The sequence below is a fragment of the Bufo bufo genome, chromosome 11, assembly GCF_905171765.1.
Source record: "Bufo bufo chromosome 11, aBufBuf1.1, whole genome shotgun sequence".
Taxonomy (NCBI): domain Eukaryota; kingdom Metazoa; phylum Chordata; class Amphibia; order Anura; family Bufonidae; genus Bufo; species Bufo bufo.
Window position 1 is genome coordinate 35,547,687 of NC_053399.1, and position 18,833 is coordinate 35,566,519.

At 43.5% G+C, this 18,833-nt stretch overlaps 1 protein-coding gene across 1 annotated transcript in view; it reads left to right on the top strand.

Moving 5' to 3' along the window:
* Positions 1–17,410, top strand: part of LOC120981926 (transmembrane protein 151B) — a 32,907-nt gene extending 15,497 nt beyond the window's left edge. The window contains exon 2 of the mRNA XM_040411725.1: positions 15,977–17,410. Within this exon, the coding sequence (XP_040267659.1) occupies positions 15,977–17,410 (1,434 nt within the window). The remainder of the gene's footprint in view (positions 1–15,976) is intronic.
* Positions 17,411–18,833: the final 1,423 nt, after the last annotated feature.

The window sequence follows — 18,833 nt, forward strand, 5'->3', positions numbered from 1 at the left end:
GTATCTTCATCAGACCATCTATTTATCAGAACATTACTGTAACCGAAAAAGCATTTGTCAGTGCACTCCAAAGTGCAGGCCACCATAAAATAGCCTGTGTCTGCTCACGAGTAAATGCACAGTGTGAACCTGCAAAATTCTGCACTCCTACCACAAAAATGTGTGGTTTAGTAAAAACATCGAGAGAGATTATTACCTGCGCATCATACCAACAGTGCGCCTCTGCTATTTAATACTGAGAGATTTTTTTTTGCTGACGTGAACCATATATGTGGCCTACGTTTATAAGTTATAAATGTGTTATAAATATGCATACAAAGTGAATGCATATTGTTGTGGTAAATATTAATAGTTGTAATCATCTCGCATCAAAGTTTGTGTAAGGAAAAAGGTAAGTCTCCCTTCCCTCAGCCCCAGTCAGAGACAAACACACGTGTTACCATCTTCCTTGAAAATCCTGAGAGACTCCCCCGCGCTTCTCAGTCTGCTCACCTTTTATTTACTAACAAAAGGTGTAAAAGGGGCTGGCCCAAGACAAGGATACAGGAAGTGATAACATGCAGGAAGTGATGTCAAAGGACAGGGTGGGGCAATCAATGTGGCTAGGACAATGCACACGCCCCATCCCTGTCAGCATTCAACACTGCTCAAAGGTGACCAGTATCTAGTGAAGATCATTCTACTGGTTCCCATAGGTTTGAAATTATCTGCGAGACATTGCTACAGCTATTGTCAGTATACGGTACTAGTATACCGACAAGGCAGATATGCATGTCTTAAAAGCAGACATTTCTCCAAGACACAGGGAGACAGATGACAAACTATAAAAACACACACACATCCTAAAGTAAAATGTCCGCATAATAAAATTTCCACAACAGTCCCTCCTCTTTGTCATATGCTCGCCAATGTCCCTCGACGGATCTCGATCTTCTTCTTTGAAATAAAAACCAGTCTTTCTAAAGTCAATCTTGACACGTCTTCTTTTCTTCGGGAGGTGACGTTTCGCATTGGTCGCCTTTTTTTTTTTTTTGGGATCCTCTGCATCTGGTCCATGGTTTGGTCTTCAGGGCGTCTTGTCTGTTCGGTCTTCGGTAACTCAGTCGATTAGACATCAGGAACATCTCACTCCGGCGTATAGAAGGAATGGAAACAAAAAACATAAGTACATGTCCCATTTCCTTTCACCCGGATCCAATGGAAAACCAGTGAGCCCCAAGACCTCCCAAAGCTTTAAAAAGGATTCTAACCGTCACTAGTCATAGCTCCGCCTCTGTCCTGCTCCTGTCAGTATGGGCCTGACCCTTGTCAATTGTGTCTGCTAGCCAGGCATAACCTTCCTCACAACCGGAGGATCCCACATCTACGGGTCGCCTAGCTGCCCGGACACCCATACAGGATTAATAAGCAAGGAGCAGGAGCCAGAGCTAATAATAATAATGTATCGTCTATCAACAAATGCCTCCTTGTAACAAATAAACAAAAGTGATACTCTGCATTCTTTGACTTAGTTGAGCAGCTTCTTGCAGTGACCGGTGTGGATCCAGTTGTCTCGTCCTTCGAACTTCAGAGAGGTTGGCGTCATCAGCAGCACCTGGAATGGCCCAAGATATCTCGGCTCTAGTCCCGTCCTCGGATGTTTCTTTAGCACGACCCAATCACCTGGTTGACTAGAATGAACACTGGTTATTGAGTCTGGGTCCGGAAGAGAACTCCCGAACCCGGTGGTGGACATCGGGTGATAACCCGTGGGGCTGCCTGGGGGCATACCTGATGGAATAAAAGGGTTACAGTGGAACATTCAGGCCATGGATCGGCCGTGATTTTTACCTTCTTTGCAAAAATCAGACCCAAGTACCAGCAAAGAAAAGGATTGACATTTGAGAGGTTAGAAAGTTTGAAGATCGTTGTTTTCTGCACCACTTTCCCCCCTTCTCATCGTCCTTAAAACCAGGACGAAGAGAAGCTGGATTAAACATGGTGCATCGTCTCAAGGTTAGATGGAGAGATGACATAGAGATAGAGAAAGAGAAAAGCGCTTCTCTTGGACTCTGCAGTCCTAGCGGGACGGGATTACATGACAGTGTTAGTTCGCACTGTCTGGGACTTTTGAATGCCCTGTTGCTGGAGCTCGATGGATTCGTGCAGCCACAGTTCTGCCTTCTGGAGGGAACCATGGCTTTGGAGTCTAGTGGGGAATTCACGGACAAACTTTTCCCAAATCCAGACCTCAAAGGTCCCCTCTTTGGGGATGGTCCACTCTGAACCTACAGTCCATTGGTGCCAATCTTTGAGGGGCTTAACAACTCCTCCTCCATAGATGGATTTCATGTACTGCTTGGCTATCCTATAGTCAGAAGTGGTACCCTTCTGTTCCCTACACTCATGCTCGAGCTACAGTTTCCCGCGACCTACGCAAGGAATTTTCCCGCGACCTACGCAAGGAATTGTCCCGCGACCTACGCAAGGACTGCCCTGCGACACACGCTGGGCGGCTGTTACTCCCCTTCGTTTGCCTCTGAGGTGCCCCCAGGGTTTCTGGCACCGACACACGGACTCCGTTCACCCTAGTTAGACCTCAGGAAAAGGAGTAATCAGTGTGAGGAAAAGGGCTCTCGCCGACACACGGCGGCCCTCTGAGTCTCCTAATGAGATATACCAGCCTCGGTTTTGGCTCTGAATAGTGACCTGACCACAGGATAGGGCTTCCAATTGACCTGTAGTGGAAAAAGGGGTGCACAGAGAACACACAGTACCTTCTGTGGGGACGGGGTACACACAGAGAACACACAGTACCTTCTGTGGGGACAGGGGGGTGCACAGGAAACAAACACACAGTACTCCTGTGGGGAATGGGTTTATTCACACAGCTATTGGTATGCCCAGGTGATATATATCACCTTTTCTCCTTAAAAAAATGCTCATCAACTCACTTTCCTTTGCCGATATGATTCTATATAGTCAAGCTGAACAGCACACAAAGCCCTTTTTGCAGTGACTGATCAAAAACCTCTCACTCGGCAGCAACCCTTGAATTCAGACAGTAGTTCCCACACAATATCATGAGACCCCCACATCAGGTATGCCCCCAGTACTCCTAACCAAATCTGCAGAGAAAAGAGAGGGAAAGAGAGAGAAAAAAGAGAAAAGCGCCAAAATATGAAAAACCTAAAAAAAATTAATAAAAAGGAAAAAATTAATAATAGGCTAAAAAATAAAAATGGGTTGGTAAATAAGGAAAAACTGAAAGAGACTTCAATAAAAACCTAAAAAATAATAATAAATGGATTAGTAAAATAAGAAGACCTGTAAACAGGAGAGAAAAACAAACATAACAAACTTCAGTTACAGACAGTCCTGCTACATACATTGAGATTCAGTAAAAAGTTAATTTTACCTTAACCCAAAACGCATACAAAAACTAAAACCTTAGGAACACATACAATTGTATAGGACTGAATTAACAAATCAATGTCCTGGGGGTTCCCCTGAAACCGTACAGGAGAAATTCTACCCACCCAGTAATTGAAATGTTAATTTGCCCAGCCCCAAACAGCTTCAGATTCATTTTATCAGAGAAGCAGGATCCAACATCACAAGGTCCCAAAACCGGTTTCTTTCACATTTTAACCGTTCATATTGTGATTTAAAATCTGCTTCATTGATCAATGACCTTTGCTGTCTCTGCCTTTGCAAAGAAGCATGTCTGGGACCATTGCCCCATCGTGCTGGTGTGGTTCTGGGGTACTTAACATACCTGTGTCTGTTGCCATTAGAAACGTTACAATATCGTGCAATGTGCCCGTATTCCCTGCATGCAAAACAAAGAATACCTCGCCTCCCTGCATAATACCTTGTTTGGGCACATGGCGATTTGATTTGGCGCACAACATTAACCATATTGAGTCCACTTACCACGGACTCATCTGAGGAATCTTCTGGCCTTGTGTTAATACGCCCAACTCCAGGGTCAGACACATTGTCCATCTCCATCCCTGAGTCGGTTCCACTATCTGAACCACAATCCTCAGACTTCTCCATGCTTACAGTGCATACATTGCCTCCAATCCCAGACACATTACTCTCCAACGGTTGTTTCAATAACTCTGGCAATTCCCTTACAGCACCCTGTGCATGCGTCAGGCTTTCAGATAAACATTCATTCTCCTTGCGCAGCTCAGTATTACACCTCACAGTACATTCATACTCAGGGTTAGCTTCAGCTGCCTGCTGGACAAGAGTTCTCAATTTAACAATTTCCACTTTTAAATCTTCCACTTCTCCTTCCAAACTCAGCTTCAGCCTACAAGACTCTTGATATTTATCCGCTATCCACCCAGCAGCAAAAATCAGAGCATAGTTGCCTTTCCTTTTGCGCCATTTTTTGGTACCGATCAGGTTTGCTACACAATTCTGGGCCTGCAGCCATGGATCAGTAGATCCCTGCATAGCCTGAAGAATGGCCGCCGTGTCCTTCAACTTTGCTACTTCTTTAAAAATACTTTCCATTGCACAAAAACAAACCCCACAATGGTTGATACAAAAAACAAAACACTAGTACCAATTTCTAGGAGTTGTCCCAATACTTTTGGCACAGAACCTTTCTACACTGTAATACCCGTATTAATTATGGCAAACAAGTCTACAATTCAGTGTAACAGCCACAGATATACAAATATTAAGCAGAATCATCAACTATAGGACGATTTCACCACTAAACTGCCACTAATGCTCACACAATGATTCCTGTATCAGACTGGTCACTGAGCTAAACCATAACCGAACACTCAACCGATATCCCGCATAAAACTTATCAACACAAAATAAAACTGTACATAGAAAGGTTACAAAAAGACAAGATAACTATTCTGGACAAAACTAACATTTCAGGCAAAAACAATCAGATCGCTTTCCATAGTCAACTGACTAAAATGGCCGCCAAGCACATGGTAAAGATGGCCTCCAAGCACATGGTAAAGATGGCCTCCAAGCACATGGTCATCACACAGAGGAAATCAATATAGTGTGTACAAAATCCAGCAATAAAAACAGTTTCTATATTTCCTGTTCCCTACTCCCTGAAACCAGAGCACAACCTCCACTCTGTGGGTGATTTACAGGTTAACAATATAAAAACACTCTCTAAACGCTGTCTCTAATGTACAAACACTAAAACCAATTGCTGCCTCTATAAACCTCTATAAAATTGCCTCTTACAAAATCAAAGTAACATAAAAGTTAAAAGTTACAAAAAACACAATACCCTGAACTACTCATCAATGATCATACAATCTCATCATACAACCTCTGTACAATCAACTTACAAGGGAAAAACACTTACACACCCCCTGATGCAGCAGATAACAACCATATACACAATAGGTTCTTTTTAAGTAGATTTCTTTCCTGATATCAGCAGATTGGAGTACACAGATTTAAATTCACAAAGAGCAAAACTTTCTCAACAATGAGAGTAAGGAAAAAGGATATTACCTTATGCCGGCCTTTTTTGCTTTTTGAAAATTAAGCTGTGTCTCCTTTAAGTTCTGCTAATAACGGGGAAAAAAATTAGCTTTCTAATTCGTGGTCGCCAACTGTTGTGGTAAATATTAATAGTTGTAATCATCTCGCATCAAAGTTTGTGTAAGGAAAAAGGTAAGTCTCCCTTCCCTCAGCCCCAGTCAGAGACAAACACACGTGTTACCATCTTCCTTGAAAATCCTGAGAGACTCCCCCGCGCTTCTCAGTCTGCTCACCTTTTATTTACTAACAAAAGGTGTAAAAGGGGCTGGCCCAAGACAAGGATACAGGAAGTGATAACATGCAGGAAGTGATGTCAAAGGACAGGGTGGGGCAATCAATGTGGCTAGGACAATGCACACGCCCCATCCCTGTCAGCATTCAACACTGCTCAAAGGTGACCAGTATCTAGTGAAGATCATTCTACTGGTTCCCATAGGTTTGAAATTATCTGCGAGACATTGCTACAGCTATTGTCAGTATACGGTACTAGTATACCGACAAGGCAGATATGCATGTCTTAAAAGCAGACATTTCTCCAAGACACAGGGAGACAGATGACAAACTATAAAAACACACACACATCCTAAAGTAAAATGTCCGCATAATAAAATTTCCACAACAATATGTACAGCTAAACCATTTTTTTTACTGCCTATTTATTGGTATAAGAGCATTATGATGAACAGGAACATTATTATAAAGATATTGCCTGCTTCTTATTATATATGACACATAATAGCGTAAATTGGTAAACTACAAGAAATGGTGCCCAAGACTGACGTAATTGCTGTAAAGATTACATGATATCTTAATGTTAATCACAGCTAAGACAATCACCCGTCAGAGGGTGAATATGCCAAGGTAGTGAGCGCGCTCACGTGACCTCTCAACCTGGCACGTGACCGGCGCCATGACATAGGTGCCGGCAGAGTGCTTATCCTGCTACCATGGTGAGCATTTCCGGCGGCACATTTAAAACCGTGCTAATCCATGTCCGCCCGCCACACAGATCCACTAGGTGATGCAGGTAGGCTGCTTGGGCTTTTGAGAGCTGAGCTGTGCTTCCATTCTATGGCACCAATTTATACTGCAATGTCGTTTGATATATCTCTGTTATCTCATTATAGACTTTGTGTCACAGCGGCCCGTGTACCTTATCGAACAGCATCTATATTGGCTGATAACCAACCTTGGTTTAACAGATGGGGCACGCAAGTACCTGTTACCTGTGCAATCGGTGATGAAGCAGTTTTACATCTTATGCCAGGATGTCTATAATCTATCTGTATGTAATGTGAAGGTGTCTTCAGGCCCACTGGTCCAACCTCTTTAATGATCTCTTTTTGCTGAATCCGTGTCTTATTAACGCTTACCCTTTATCTATAACTAACTGGTGTCACAAAAGAAGTGGTGGACACCAGGTTGGGTCATGTATGCAATAATTCCTCTGATGCTTACTTAAATACTGCATTGATGTCCCCTGATGAGCCAACTTCATGCACTGGGCGAAACGCGTTGGGATAAAGGGAGCTATACTTTGATTTTAATTACCTCTGGAAGCTGAAGGTGTCTTTTGGTTAATTAGGATATAACCAGATACTGCAGAAATAGCCTTTAGCATCTATCTGTCACTATGTAATGACTCACCTTGATGTACTCAGCACTCTTTTATTCTGATGTACTCAGCGTTATACCTCTCTATCATTATGTATTCCGCATGGGTTTATTTTGATATACTCAGTATTTGTTTGTTACTTTGATGTACTCAGCACTTATTATTTATTATTTTTTGTGTTTAGAGTAGGGTATCTAATAGACCCGCTTCAGGGCACCCTACCTAGGTATCTTTAACATCTGTCTTCAGGGCCATCCAAGGGCATTGAGGAGGTTCCTGAATACTGGATCGCCCTTATCGGGGCGGCTATTCCGTTTTATAGGCAGGGGTTTACAGTATAGGGTGAGGATTAGGGAAAGGCCCCCTATCAGACCATCACCACCCTGCCTACAATATTGCCCTATCCCATATTGTGGAATAGTTATGACCGTTCTGTCTACACTATTTTTATTTCAATAATATATACAGTACAGACCAAAAGTTTGGACACACCTTCTCATTCAACGAGTTTTCTTTATTTTCATGACTATGAAGGCATCAAAACTATGAATTAACACATGTGGAATTATATACATAACAAACAAGCGTGAAACAACTGAAAATATGTCATATTCTAGGTTCTTCCAAGTAGCCACCTTTTGCTTTGATTACTGCTTTGCACACTCTTGGCATTCTCTTGATGAGCTTCAAGAGGTAGTCCCCTGAAATGGTCTTCAAACAGTCTTGAAGGAGTTCCCAGAGATGCTTAGCACTTGTTGGCCCTTTTGCCTTCACTCTGCGGTCCAGCTCACCCCAAACCATCTCGATTGGGTTCAGGTCCGGTGACTGTGGAGGCCAGGTCATCTGGCACAGCACCCCATCACTCTCCTTCATGGTCAAATAGCCCTTACTTTCAAAGTTTTCCCAATTTTTCGGCTGACTGACTGACTGACCTTCATTTCTAAAAGTAATGATGGCCACTCGTTTTTCTTTATTTAGCTGCTTTTTTTTGCCATAATACAAATTCTAACAGTCTATTCAGTAGGACTATCAGCTGTGTTTCCACCTGACTTCTCCTCAACGCAACTGATGGTCCCAACCCCATTTATAAGGAAAGAAATCCCACTTATTAAACCTGACAGGGCACACCTGTGAAGTGAAAACCATTTCAGGGGACTACCTCTTGAAGCTCATCAAGAGAATGCCAAGAGTGTGCAAAGCAGTAATCAAAGCAAAAAGTGGCTACGTTGAAGTACCTAGAATATGACATATTTTCAGTTGTTTCACACTTGTTTGTTATGTATATAATTCCACATGTGTTAATTCATAGTTTTGATGCCTTCAGTGTGAATCTACAATTTTCATAGTCATGAAAATAAAGAAAACTCTTTGAATGAGAAGGTGTGTCCAAACTTTTGGTCTGTACTGTATATATATATTTTTTTTGTATACTTAGTTTTTGGGTAATTTTAGTGTTTATGAATAAAGGCTACATTTTAATTAGGGTGGTACTCTGTGAATACTCTACATGATATCTTAATGTTCAGTATGCCATTCACATGGTTCCTAGTGATTTCACTTGTAAATGAGGGGAAGAGGTCAGCGTGCATATAATGGATTTTCCCGTTATTGAGAGTCATTTCAAAAAATGACATCAGAATTTCCAGGGGAATAAATAGTATACATTTCTTCTTAAGGGGCATCTGTCAGCAAATTTGTAAAATTTCTAACATATTTACCTTTTACGCTCAGCCCCATCTCAGATCACAGCAATGATCTCATGGTACAAGCTAAAATCTAAGGGCATGCATAGAGACGGCGGGATATGTAACTAATATTTGTACCTATGACACTGGCTGACCTGTTCCATGTGCACTTGGCAGCTGAAGGCATCTGTGTTGGTCCCATATTCATATGTGCCCGCATTGCTGAGGAAAATTATGTTTTGATATATGCAAATGAGCCTTTAGGAGCAACGGGGGCGTTACCTTTACACCTAGAGCAGGCATGGCCAACCTCCGGCTCGCCAGCTGTTGTAAAACTACAACTCCCACCATGCCCTGCTGTAGGCTGCTATCTGTAGGCAGTCTGGGCATGCTGGGAGTTGTAGTTTTGCAACAGCTGGAGAGCCTTAGGTTGGCCATCCCTGACCTAGAGGCTCCACTTTCTATGCAACTACATGAAGCCCTATGGATAACAATAGTATATAATTAAATGATTAGTTTATATTGTAAGCTTCATTTTGATGTAGGGACTCACACTTATTGTGTGCATTTAGAAGCTGCTGTATGTTGCCTTCTTTGCTGGTTTGATTCATTTTTCCATCACATTATACACTGCTCATTTTCAGGGATTACGCCCCCCCTGCAAACCAGCACCGGTGGCCATGCTTGCACACAATGGGAAAAAGCGCCGGCCCACATTCGCACAGTGAGTATTTGGTCAGTATTTTTCACCAGTATTTGTAAGCCAAAACCAGGAGTGGATCCAACATGCAGAAGAGGTACAAATCTTTCCATATACTTTTTCGTTTTGGCTTGCAAATACTGCTGAAATACTGACCATGTGAAATGGCCTAACACGGTATTAGTTGAAGAAGCCCATTAGGTTATTTTCTAAATGATCTAATAACAGCAGATAACCATGCCGGGTATTATGTAAGTGGTATCGTGAATTCCGGATTTTTCCCATAGAGACTGAAAAGTCAGCAATAGCCAGTGTGTGCCAGCTGCTCGTCACCTGCAAGCGTCGTCCGCTGTACATGTGCTGTCAGCAATAGCTGTAGCCCTGTCAGCATTAGCCATGCCACTGTGACAAAATTAATGCTGCCCACTAGCTGTTAGATGCATGCTGTGTCACTTCAGTTTATGAACGGACCTCAAGAAATCAGATCATAATGCACAATAGTTGCGATAAAAGGCTTGTTTACTTTTTTTATCACTTTAGAGCAGGAATGATCAACCTGCGGCCCTCCAGCTGTTGCAAAACTAAAGCTCCCAGCATGCCTGGACAGCCTACAGCTATTAGGGCATGCTGGGAGCTGTAGTTTTGCAACAGCTGGAAGGACGCAGGTTGGGCATCCCTGGTTTAGAGTGTCATCTCTTCTGCCAATTTTGAATTATTGCTATAAGGTAGCTCTGATGAAAACAGTAGTTCACCTTTCTCACCTGTGACTGATGTCGCTACTCCTATATATGACTGCAACAGAGGGTAAGCCTTAAAGGACTTTTCCGGTAATAATTATATTTTATCGAATGCCTGCAGCCTGCCTCCTGAAAAAGAAGATTCATACTTACCTGCTGCACATCACTCTGGTCAGGCATGGGATTCGGCCAGTTTCCTACAGTTCTCCAGATCCGTTTGTTAAAATTACAACTGGATCAGAGAACCGTGTTACCGACTGAGTCCCGATCCGGTGCACTGGCGGTGGCAGGGCAGCTGGAGATGTTCGCTTCCATTGCTTCGAGCGCCGCTGATAGTTTAGCACCTTAGTTGGGTGTGTTGTAGAAATATTAATAGTTGTAATCCGCTCTCCAATGTCTTTGTGTAAGGAAAGGTAAAAATCTCAACCGCAGTCAGCCAAAGGTGTTTTCATGTTAAGTTCTGCTGAGCAACTGCCCCCGCCCTGCTCAGTCTGTTCACTTTTATTTACTCACAAAAGGTGTAAAAGCGGCTGTCCCATAACAAGGATGCAGGAAGTGATGACATACAGGAAGTGATGACATACAGGAAGTGATGACATAGGAAGACAAGACACCATCATTTAGAATACCCTAGCCAACAAACACATGTATGCAATAATCTACCATTACCACTGGAGTTCATTTTATCCAGCCTTGCTCAGTGATCAATGCCAGATAAAGTTACTATGACCCTCATGCATGTTTATTTATAGGACAACGTCATTATCTCCAGCGGCTGATCAGGCGCACTAGAGACAACAAACGCACGTTCCTTTCGTTATATTGTTCTCTTAACAAATGCATCCACGCCAAGCCAATAAATCCGCGTCTTGCGCAGGGGCCCTAGCCGGCGTCCATACATCAGCCAACAAAACACTGCTCTGCTGAACACATCAGTCTCCCCCGGCCCACAGCCCAGCGCTTAGCACACGGACCATTCGCCGACGGAGACCTCTGCGCCCAGCAGCTGTGACAGGACATACACGGGAAGATATCCACTCCAATGGTTTACCCTGACACTGAGAGACATGATGACAATACACAATATATTAAATACACATCCTAATAAAATTTCCACAACAGGTGGTATGTGTGTGTAGTGTATATATATGTTGTATTTATGCATTGTGGGGTTTTGCTCTGGTAGACAGGCTAGTAGACGCAGTATAGAGGCAATCACAAAGTCTTTAACTTAAACAGTTCGGTGTTTATTCACACATAAGGAAAGACAAAAATGACCGTTTACAGTCTTGGTGTTTGTTCACACCATGCAATGTCTATAGAACAAAATCTTCACCTGGTTATCAGTTTTCCACCCGCAGTCCACAGCAGGCTTTAGGGGCCTGTTTCCCGGCATGCGGCTCTCAGCCCTTTAGCACGTCACAAATTCAGAGGTCCCAACACACAGAGATTCCCCAGCTTCTCTGTCAGATGGAGGATAAACCACACCCAGCTGAGATTGCTGGCTGGGTTTTATATAGGCCAAAAGACCCGGCCCGGAGCGTGGGGAGCAGCCACCCACCCAGCACTTTGGCTACTCCCAGTAAGAGCCGGCCCGGATCGGCTTTATAGCCATACTAACAAAAAACAGTGTCAGTCAGCACTAGCTGCCGCTAACACTTAAAACTACCGGCTCTTACCTCACCGAGGCCAGGAATCTCGGTGACACATACCTTCCATCAATGACGGCCCCTTGTGCCTTCCTACAGTATGTGTACTTTGTATATGGTGTATTTATGTGTATGTGTGTTGCAGATATATGGTGTATGTATATGTAAACATGTGTTGTGATGCCGCGTGTCCGCCTTTGAGTAGGGAACCTATTGTTAGAAATTTGAATCCCACCCCTTACTTCGGTCCCCGCACTGTTTACCTCCGGCTGGCCATAGACATTGTCACATGCACCGCTTCAGCCGATGATTGGCTTTAGAGGTGATGTGCTGCTTGTGGCTATATGACTGCTGAAGCCAGTCATTGGCTGGAGCGGTGCATGTGATCATGTCTATGGCCAGCCGGATGTAAACAGTGCGGGGACCGGAAGATGGAGACAGCGTAGGATCAGAGCGGCAAGAAGCAGGTAAGTATAAATCTTCTCTTGCAGGAGGCAGGCTGCGGTCATTACATAAAATATAATAATTACTGGAAAACTAGAATAACAGACAAAATGTAACATAATCTCCTTACTTTTCCTGCTCCTCTCCTGTACTATATCACAACTACAGACCATAAAAATCGAATAGAATATCAGTGTATTCTTCTCTCAGCCATGCCTTCTCCTCCCTCTGATGCTAGTGCACGTGGACCAGGACGTTTAGGAGGAGGGGGCTGGGTTTAGGTTACTTTATCTACAAAGTGAGCGTGGCCGTTTTGTTGGAAGGAATCTGTTAGTTACCAATAGTATGTAATAAAGACAGTGCCAGCTATAGTACCAGTAGTAGTATACAACACCAGCCAGCTGTACCTGTACCTGGTGTTACATGACAAATGGTGGGGAATGTATGAGCCCTGATAATCTGACTGTAAGTTGCTCAGATATTTCTGATTTCTGATTGTTTCCTTAGGGTGCTAGGGATGATTTAATATCTGTACTGAATTGTATCTTTAACCCCATCAGATCTGAGTAGCTCCAATACTTGAGGGTGGTACTGAAACTACACAGCTCCGTCCATTGTGCAGTGCTCCCAGTCACTTCAATGGGAGCAGGAATGGAGTAACCAACTGTGTAGTTCTGGAGCTTACTTCTGGTGCAGAAACTAGAAGGTAATGGGTGGGCGCAGGAGCTAGAAGGTAACGGGTGATCGGTGGGGTGGGCCCCCGCCAATCATATATTAATGGTCATCAGTATTTTTAAAGAAGTTCTCCGGGCTTTTAATATTGATGAACTATCCTCAGTATAGGTCATCAATATCAGATCGGCGTGGGTCCGACATCCGGGACTCGCGCCTATCAGCTGTATGAAGGGCAGGTGTGCCCCCGCCAATCTGATATTGAAGACCTATACTGAGGATAGGTCATCAATATTAAAAGCCCGGAGAACCTCTCTAAATTCTGGAATAGCCCTTTAATAACCAGACCATTTTTAGCGATTTTGCACACATATTAACAGCCATAATTATAATTTTTTTTGGACTATCAAAATCATTTTACAGCGTTTTTTCATGGCACATAGGGTTTATTAATACTTTTTTTTTTCTTTTATTAGTTTTATTCGGCATAAATTTTACAAGAAGTAATAAACAATAACCTTTTCCCTCACATTATTATTCTTTAAATTTAAAAATTACATCAAAACAAATTATAAAAATAGGTTTCCTATTGTGTCATGGTCATTTGGATACCTGGTAAGTATTTCTCTGGTAAATGGTGCAGCAGTTTGGGTTGGCGTGGTCATTTTTGTTTTTTCCCTTTATTTATATTTTACTTTACATATTTTTTTTTATTTGTCCTTACATTTTTGCAAGTAATATATTGCCCCTGTAGGGATTTGCTCTGGTAGGCAAGGTAAGCGGACGCAATACAGAGGCCAAACCACGGTTGAAAAGCAAAGGTCAGTGTTTATTCACACAAAAAGGCAGAAAAGAAACACAATACTTGGCAGGGCCCTGGTGTTAATTCACATAGCAAAAGTCCACAGAACTCAAAAACACATCACCTGGCAGTCCACAGCCGGCTTTAGGGCACCTGACTTCCAACTGGCAGCTCTCAGTCGTGCAGTATGGCAGAACTCCTCATCTCCCAAAACACAGAGCTCCACTATCACTTGGAGGATCATACCACCCCCAGCTGAGCTGCTGGCTGGGTTTTTAAACCCCAGCCCAAAACCTGGCCTGGACGTGGGGAACAGCCACCCACCCTGCTCTTTGGCTGCTCCCAATAAGAACCGGCCCGGATCGGCTTTACAGCCACACTAAGTAAAACAGTGTCACCGAGGCCAGGAACCTCGGTGACACGTACCTTCCGTCAATGACGGACCCCTGCGCCCTCCTACACCCTAGAAGTCATAAAAGACCTCTTGTGGTATAATTCATCACACCTACTATTCCCTGTGAATTTCTGCTGCTTTCCCTAAATCAAGTGTGACAGTTCAGTATAAAATGTAACAATCTGAAAGAAGACAAAATTATAATTTTTAATTATATTTGTTTGTGATTTACTTTTTGTTTTTGCATTTTAAGCATGATATATTATTTATTCAGTATTTTATTTATTTATTTTATTATATTATGTATTTTATTTAGTATTTTATACATTTATATTTACATAGTTTTTAGTTCTCTGTAGCTCCAGTCTTTCCTTATTGAGTAGATGTGACATAAGCTGTCAGAGATCCCTTCTCTGTGTGATTCTGAGATGTGTTGAAGACTAGCTTCATGAGTTCTGCTGTTCACGCTGTGACACTGAGCAGAATTTAAGAGCGTTTCACAAGTGTATTCAAAGATTTCAGCCACCAAGCGGCTGGATTATATTAGCAGTTCCTGTGCCATTGATACAAGTGATACAAGGGCAGGTTAAGACACCAGCTACCAGCAGAATAACGGAGAAACCGCAACGCCGTATGAGAGGTTGCACTGGTGCAAAATACCGGTGAACAGTCATTCACACATCTATCATCCATGAGGGGGATGGCTGCTTAGAGTGAAGGGGCCTTTACCACCACTCAAAGGCTTTGGACCCCAGAGATTAGGGGGCCCACTGCTGGCCACAACAGTTTAACTGAAGAAGAAAAAAAAAACTGTGACACAACCATGGGCAGACATACTGCTGGTTTAGCTACACAGGGATCCTTCCCAGCTGTGGACCAGTAGCAGAGGTGCCCAGACTGCACTATTTAGCTGAGACTGGGGCTTAGCTGGCCAACATGGGTGTAGATTAGCGATACAACTCCCCCAGATATAATGAAGCGAGCCCAGGGAGGAGGGGAGTGCTGGTAGTGGCAAGGATGAGAGTAGTAGTACTCATTGTGGTGGTCCTCACTCTGGTGCTCTCTGGGTCCTGCAGCGATGGGAGGGACGCATCCTTTCTTTCCTTCGGGGCACACCCTTGTCTTAGGGCTCCTGCTTGTTGTTAGATGGATGCCCTTGCTGTAGGTGGGTGGTGAAGTGCAAGGCAGGGGTCCAAAATGGGGACTGGCAATAAAATACTGCAGCAATGCAGGTGTAAATACGCCTCTGGCTGCTTAGTATTATAATTGCACACAGATACTAAGACCCCAAAAAAGTGCCAGTCAAACAGTTCTGCAGCTGCTCTGGCTTACAGCGAATACAGCCTATTGGTCAAATCTGTTATAACAAGGTGCATTTTGGTGAAACTACACTGCAAACTCTGTATCCTCAGCCACATGTAAGACGTAGACTATTCAGTGCCACACGGTAGGACTACCTTTAAAGGGAACACCTTGTGGCTATTAGGTCATATGCATATCACAGAAGGCATATACTAAAATAATGTTATAACATTATAAGATGGGCAAACCCCTATAACCTACATGGCAGTCATGTTTGTATTTTTTCTGAGCTAAGTTTTCCATTTCCTTCCTTAATGTCCCTTTATCTGTAAACATATAGGCTAATGTATAATTTTATAATTTTTGTCATACTTATAAACCTTCCCATTGATTTTCGATGATCTCTTCTCACTCGTCCCTCTCTCTCTCTCTCTTTTTTTTTGCCTCCTGCAGCAACGTCCTGAGAAGCAGTCGTTGAGTGCCTCTATGTGTCGGGAGTCTCACTGGAAATGTCTCCTTCTCTCCATCCTTATGCTGGTTTGCCTTTCTGCCGTCACCTGGTGCCAGGTTACAAGTGTTACCAAGCTCAGTTTCGACAGCTCACTGAAGGGGAGGTCCATGATCTATCACGGTAGTCCTTGTTCCGATGGCTATGTCTATATCCCCTTGGCCTTCCTAGCAATGCTGTACGTGGTCTACCTGGTGGAGTGCTGGCACTGTCACTCCAAAAGTGAACTACAGAACAAAGCTGACATAAATAGCGTCTACGACCAGATACAACGCATGCGCCAAGCTACACCTTGCATCTGGTGGAAGGCCATTAGTTACCACTTTGTTAGACGCACCAGACAAGTCACTCGCTACCGTCATGGTGATGCCTATACAACTACTCAGGTCTATCATGAGCGGGTTAACACTCATGTGGCTGAAGCAGAGTTTGAATACTCTCACTGTGGCATAAAAGACATTTCCAAAGAGCTGTTGGACCTGGATCGCCATCCGGCCACCAAATTAAAGTTCACCAAGTGCTTCAGCTTTGCCAACCTGGAGTCAGAAAACTCATATCTCACGCAACGTGCCAGGTTCTTCACCGAGATTGAAGGCCTAGATGACTATATGGAAGCAAGGGAAGGAATGCAATTAAAAAACGTGGATTTCAAAGAGTTGGTAATTGCTTATGTCAACCTTGAACGACTGCCATGGTATGTTTCACACTATGCTTTCTGGGCAGCTGCCTTGCTAATGTTGTCTTGGCCGCTAAGGGTTTTTATTGAATACAGGACTGCCCATGTTCATTATCATGTTGAGAAACTTCTAGGGATGGATTACACGCCTCAAGCTGTGGCAGAAGAACCCATATACAGATTCAGAATGCCACGTGTCAGCACCCTGGACAGTACAGAACTGGAATGGCATATTTGTACCAACCGCCAACTGATCCCTAGCTATTCTGAGGCGGTGCTGATGGACCTAACAGACGCTTCACTATGCAATGGCTACTCTGCTTGTGGCTACAGTGGAGTCTTGCGTGGGTGTGAAGGCTGCAACAGGGCATCCAGCAGTTCATCAATCTTCTCACGCCATGCTATGCACAGCTGCAGTGGAGGGCGATCTCACCTCTCTCTCAGCACCAGCCGCTTCTCCCTATGCCAGCTACACGGCTCTCACAGGACAGGCCTTTGGAGGAGCCGCAGCAGCAGCTTGGCAGAGCGTGTTTGTCAAGAGGACCGATGCTGCTCCTATTCTAGCCAACTGGCAATTAATGAAAACCCACCCACTTACCACGATGCCCGTTTCTTCCCTGTGCTCATAGTACATCGCCAGGAAGGATGCAGAACCAGAAACTTCTGTATACACCGCTCTTCCTGCATGGAAACTTCCTTGTGACGGGATCTCCAAGGTTTTAAATGCCACCTCACTAACGGGACCTTAAAATAGACGGCAAAAATGTTCACAAATGACTTACAGTATGTACAACATTATACAAAAAGTACTCGCAAAACATTATGACATAAGGGAAGACCTAAACTAAGTAGGTTATGCACTTCACCAAAGTTCTTGAGCGCGGACACATGAATGTTTCGGATCATTACATTTCTGACATACTGCACCGTATAACATTATTTTACATACATATCCAGCCTCTAAAATAACAAAATGCAATAATTATTAGCTTGGTGATTATCGGCCATGGAATGTTCAATTAGTCTTAAAATAAATGCTAATAGCTCTGATTCGCAGTCAATGATACAGATGTTTCAATTCCACCAGGGCTTCCCCCGGATAACTGCAGTAATGTAAAATGCCCGTGAGGGTTTTAGGACCTTTATACTGTTTTTTTTTTTTATCCCACAAGCCTTTATTGATGCCTCTGCTGGTTTTACCATGGATTATAGGATTTACTCCATGATTTGCATCTTTATAACATTTCTTTAATTATTTGGGTCCTTGAAATGCAGGCACCCAGTTGGAGTAGTTACCTCTACAGCCCATAGCTCTTGATTTCACAGGTTTCGTTTATCCACTCATGGTCATTTGAACCTTTACATCATATTTCATCCACAGAATATGCCATAAGTGTTTTATAGGTTGGGGGTGTTAGAGTTTGGTGCCTTGTTTCTCTTTCCATCAGATAACGCAGCTGTTCTGGGCTCACACGTGTGAAGCTCTCTCCATTCAAGCCTATGGGGGGTCACAGAAACAGTGGAGTAAATGTCCTCTGGCACAACAAGGGGGTCCAGTTTTGCTGATGGTACAGGTCCCAGAGGTGAGACTCCCACCAATTAGACTGTGAATGTCAAAGATGTCTTCAATGGATAGACAGTACCCCCCTAAAGGGTTGTCTCATTAAGGCAACTTATCCCCCATCCACAGGATAGGGGATAAGTGCCTGGTCAGCGGGAGTCCAAAACCTGGGGTCACCACTGATCTCTATGGGACTGCAGGAGATAGCAGAGTGCTTGTGGTTGGCTATCTCCGGCAGCTCCATAGAGCTGAATCTAGCGGCAGCATGCATACATGCTGCTCCATCGCCATTCTCATGATCACCCCAGCAGTCAGACTCGCACCGATCAGACTCCTGTCTTCATGGGACAACCCTTTTAACTTCTTTGAATATTAACATTTTTGCTGATCCCTTATTTGCTTACATTTCTGTTCTGAGCAAATAGATTACGTAGGATCACACAATATTGCTACTTATATGTACTACTAGACAAGAGCGAAACAGAATTTTGAGGAGCGCTTCCGGTTAAAGGGGTTTTCCGGGAGTAAAATTTTGATGACCTATCCTAGGGATAAACAATCGGTG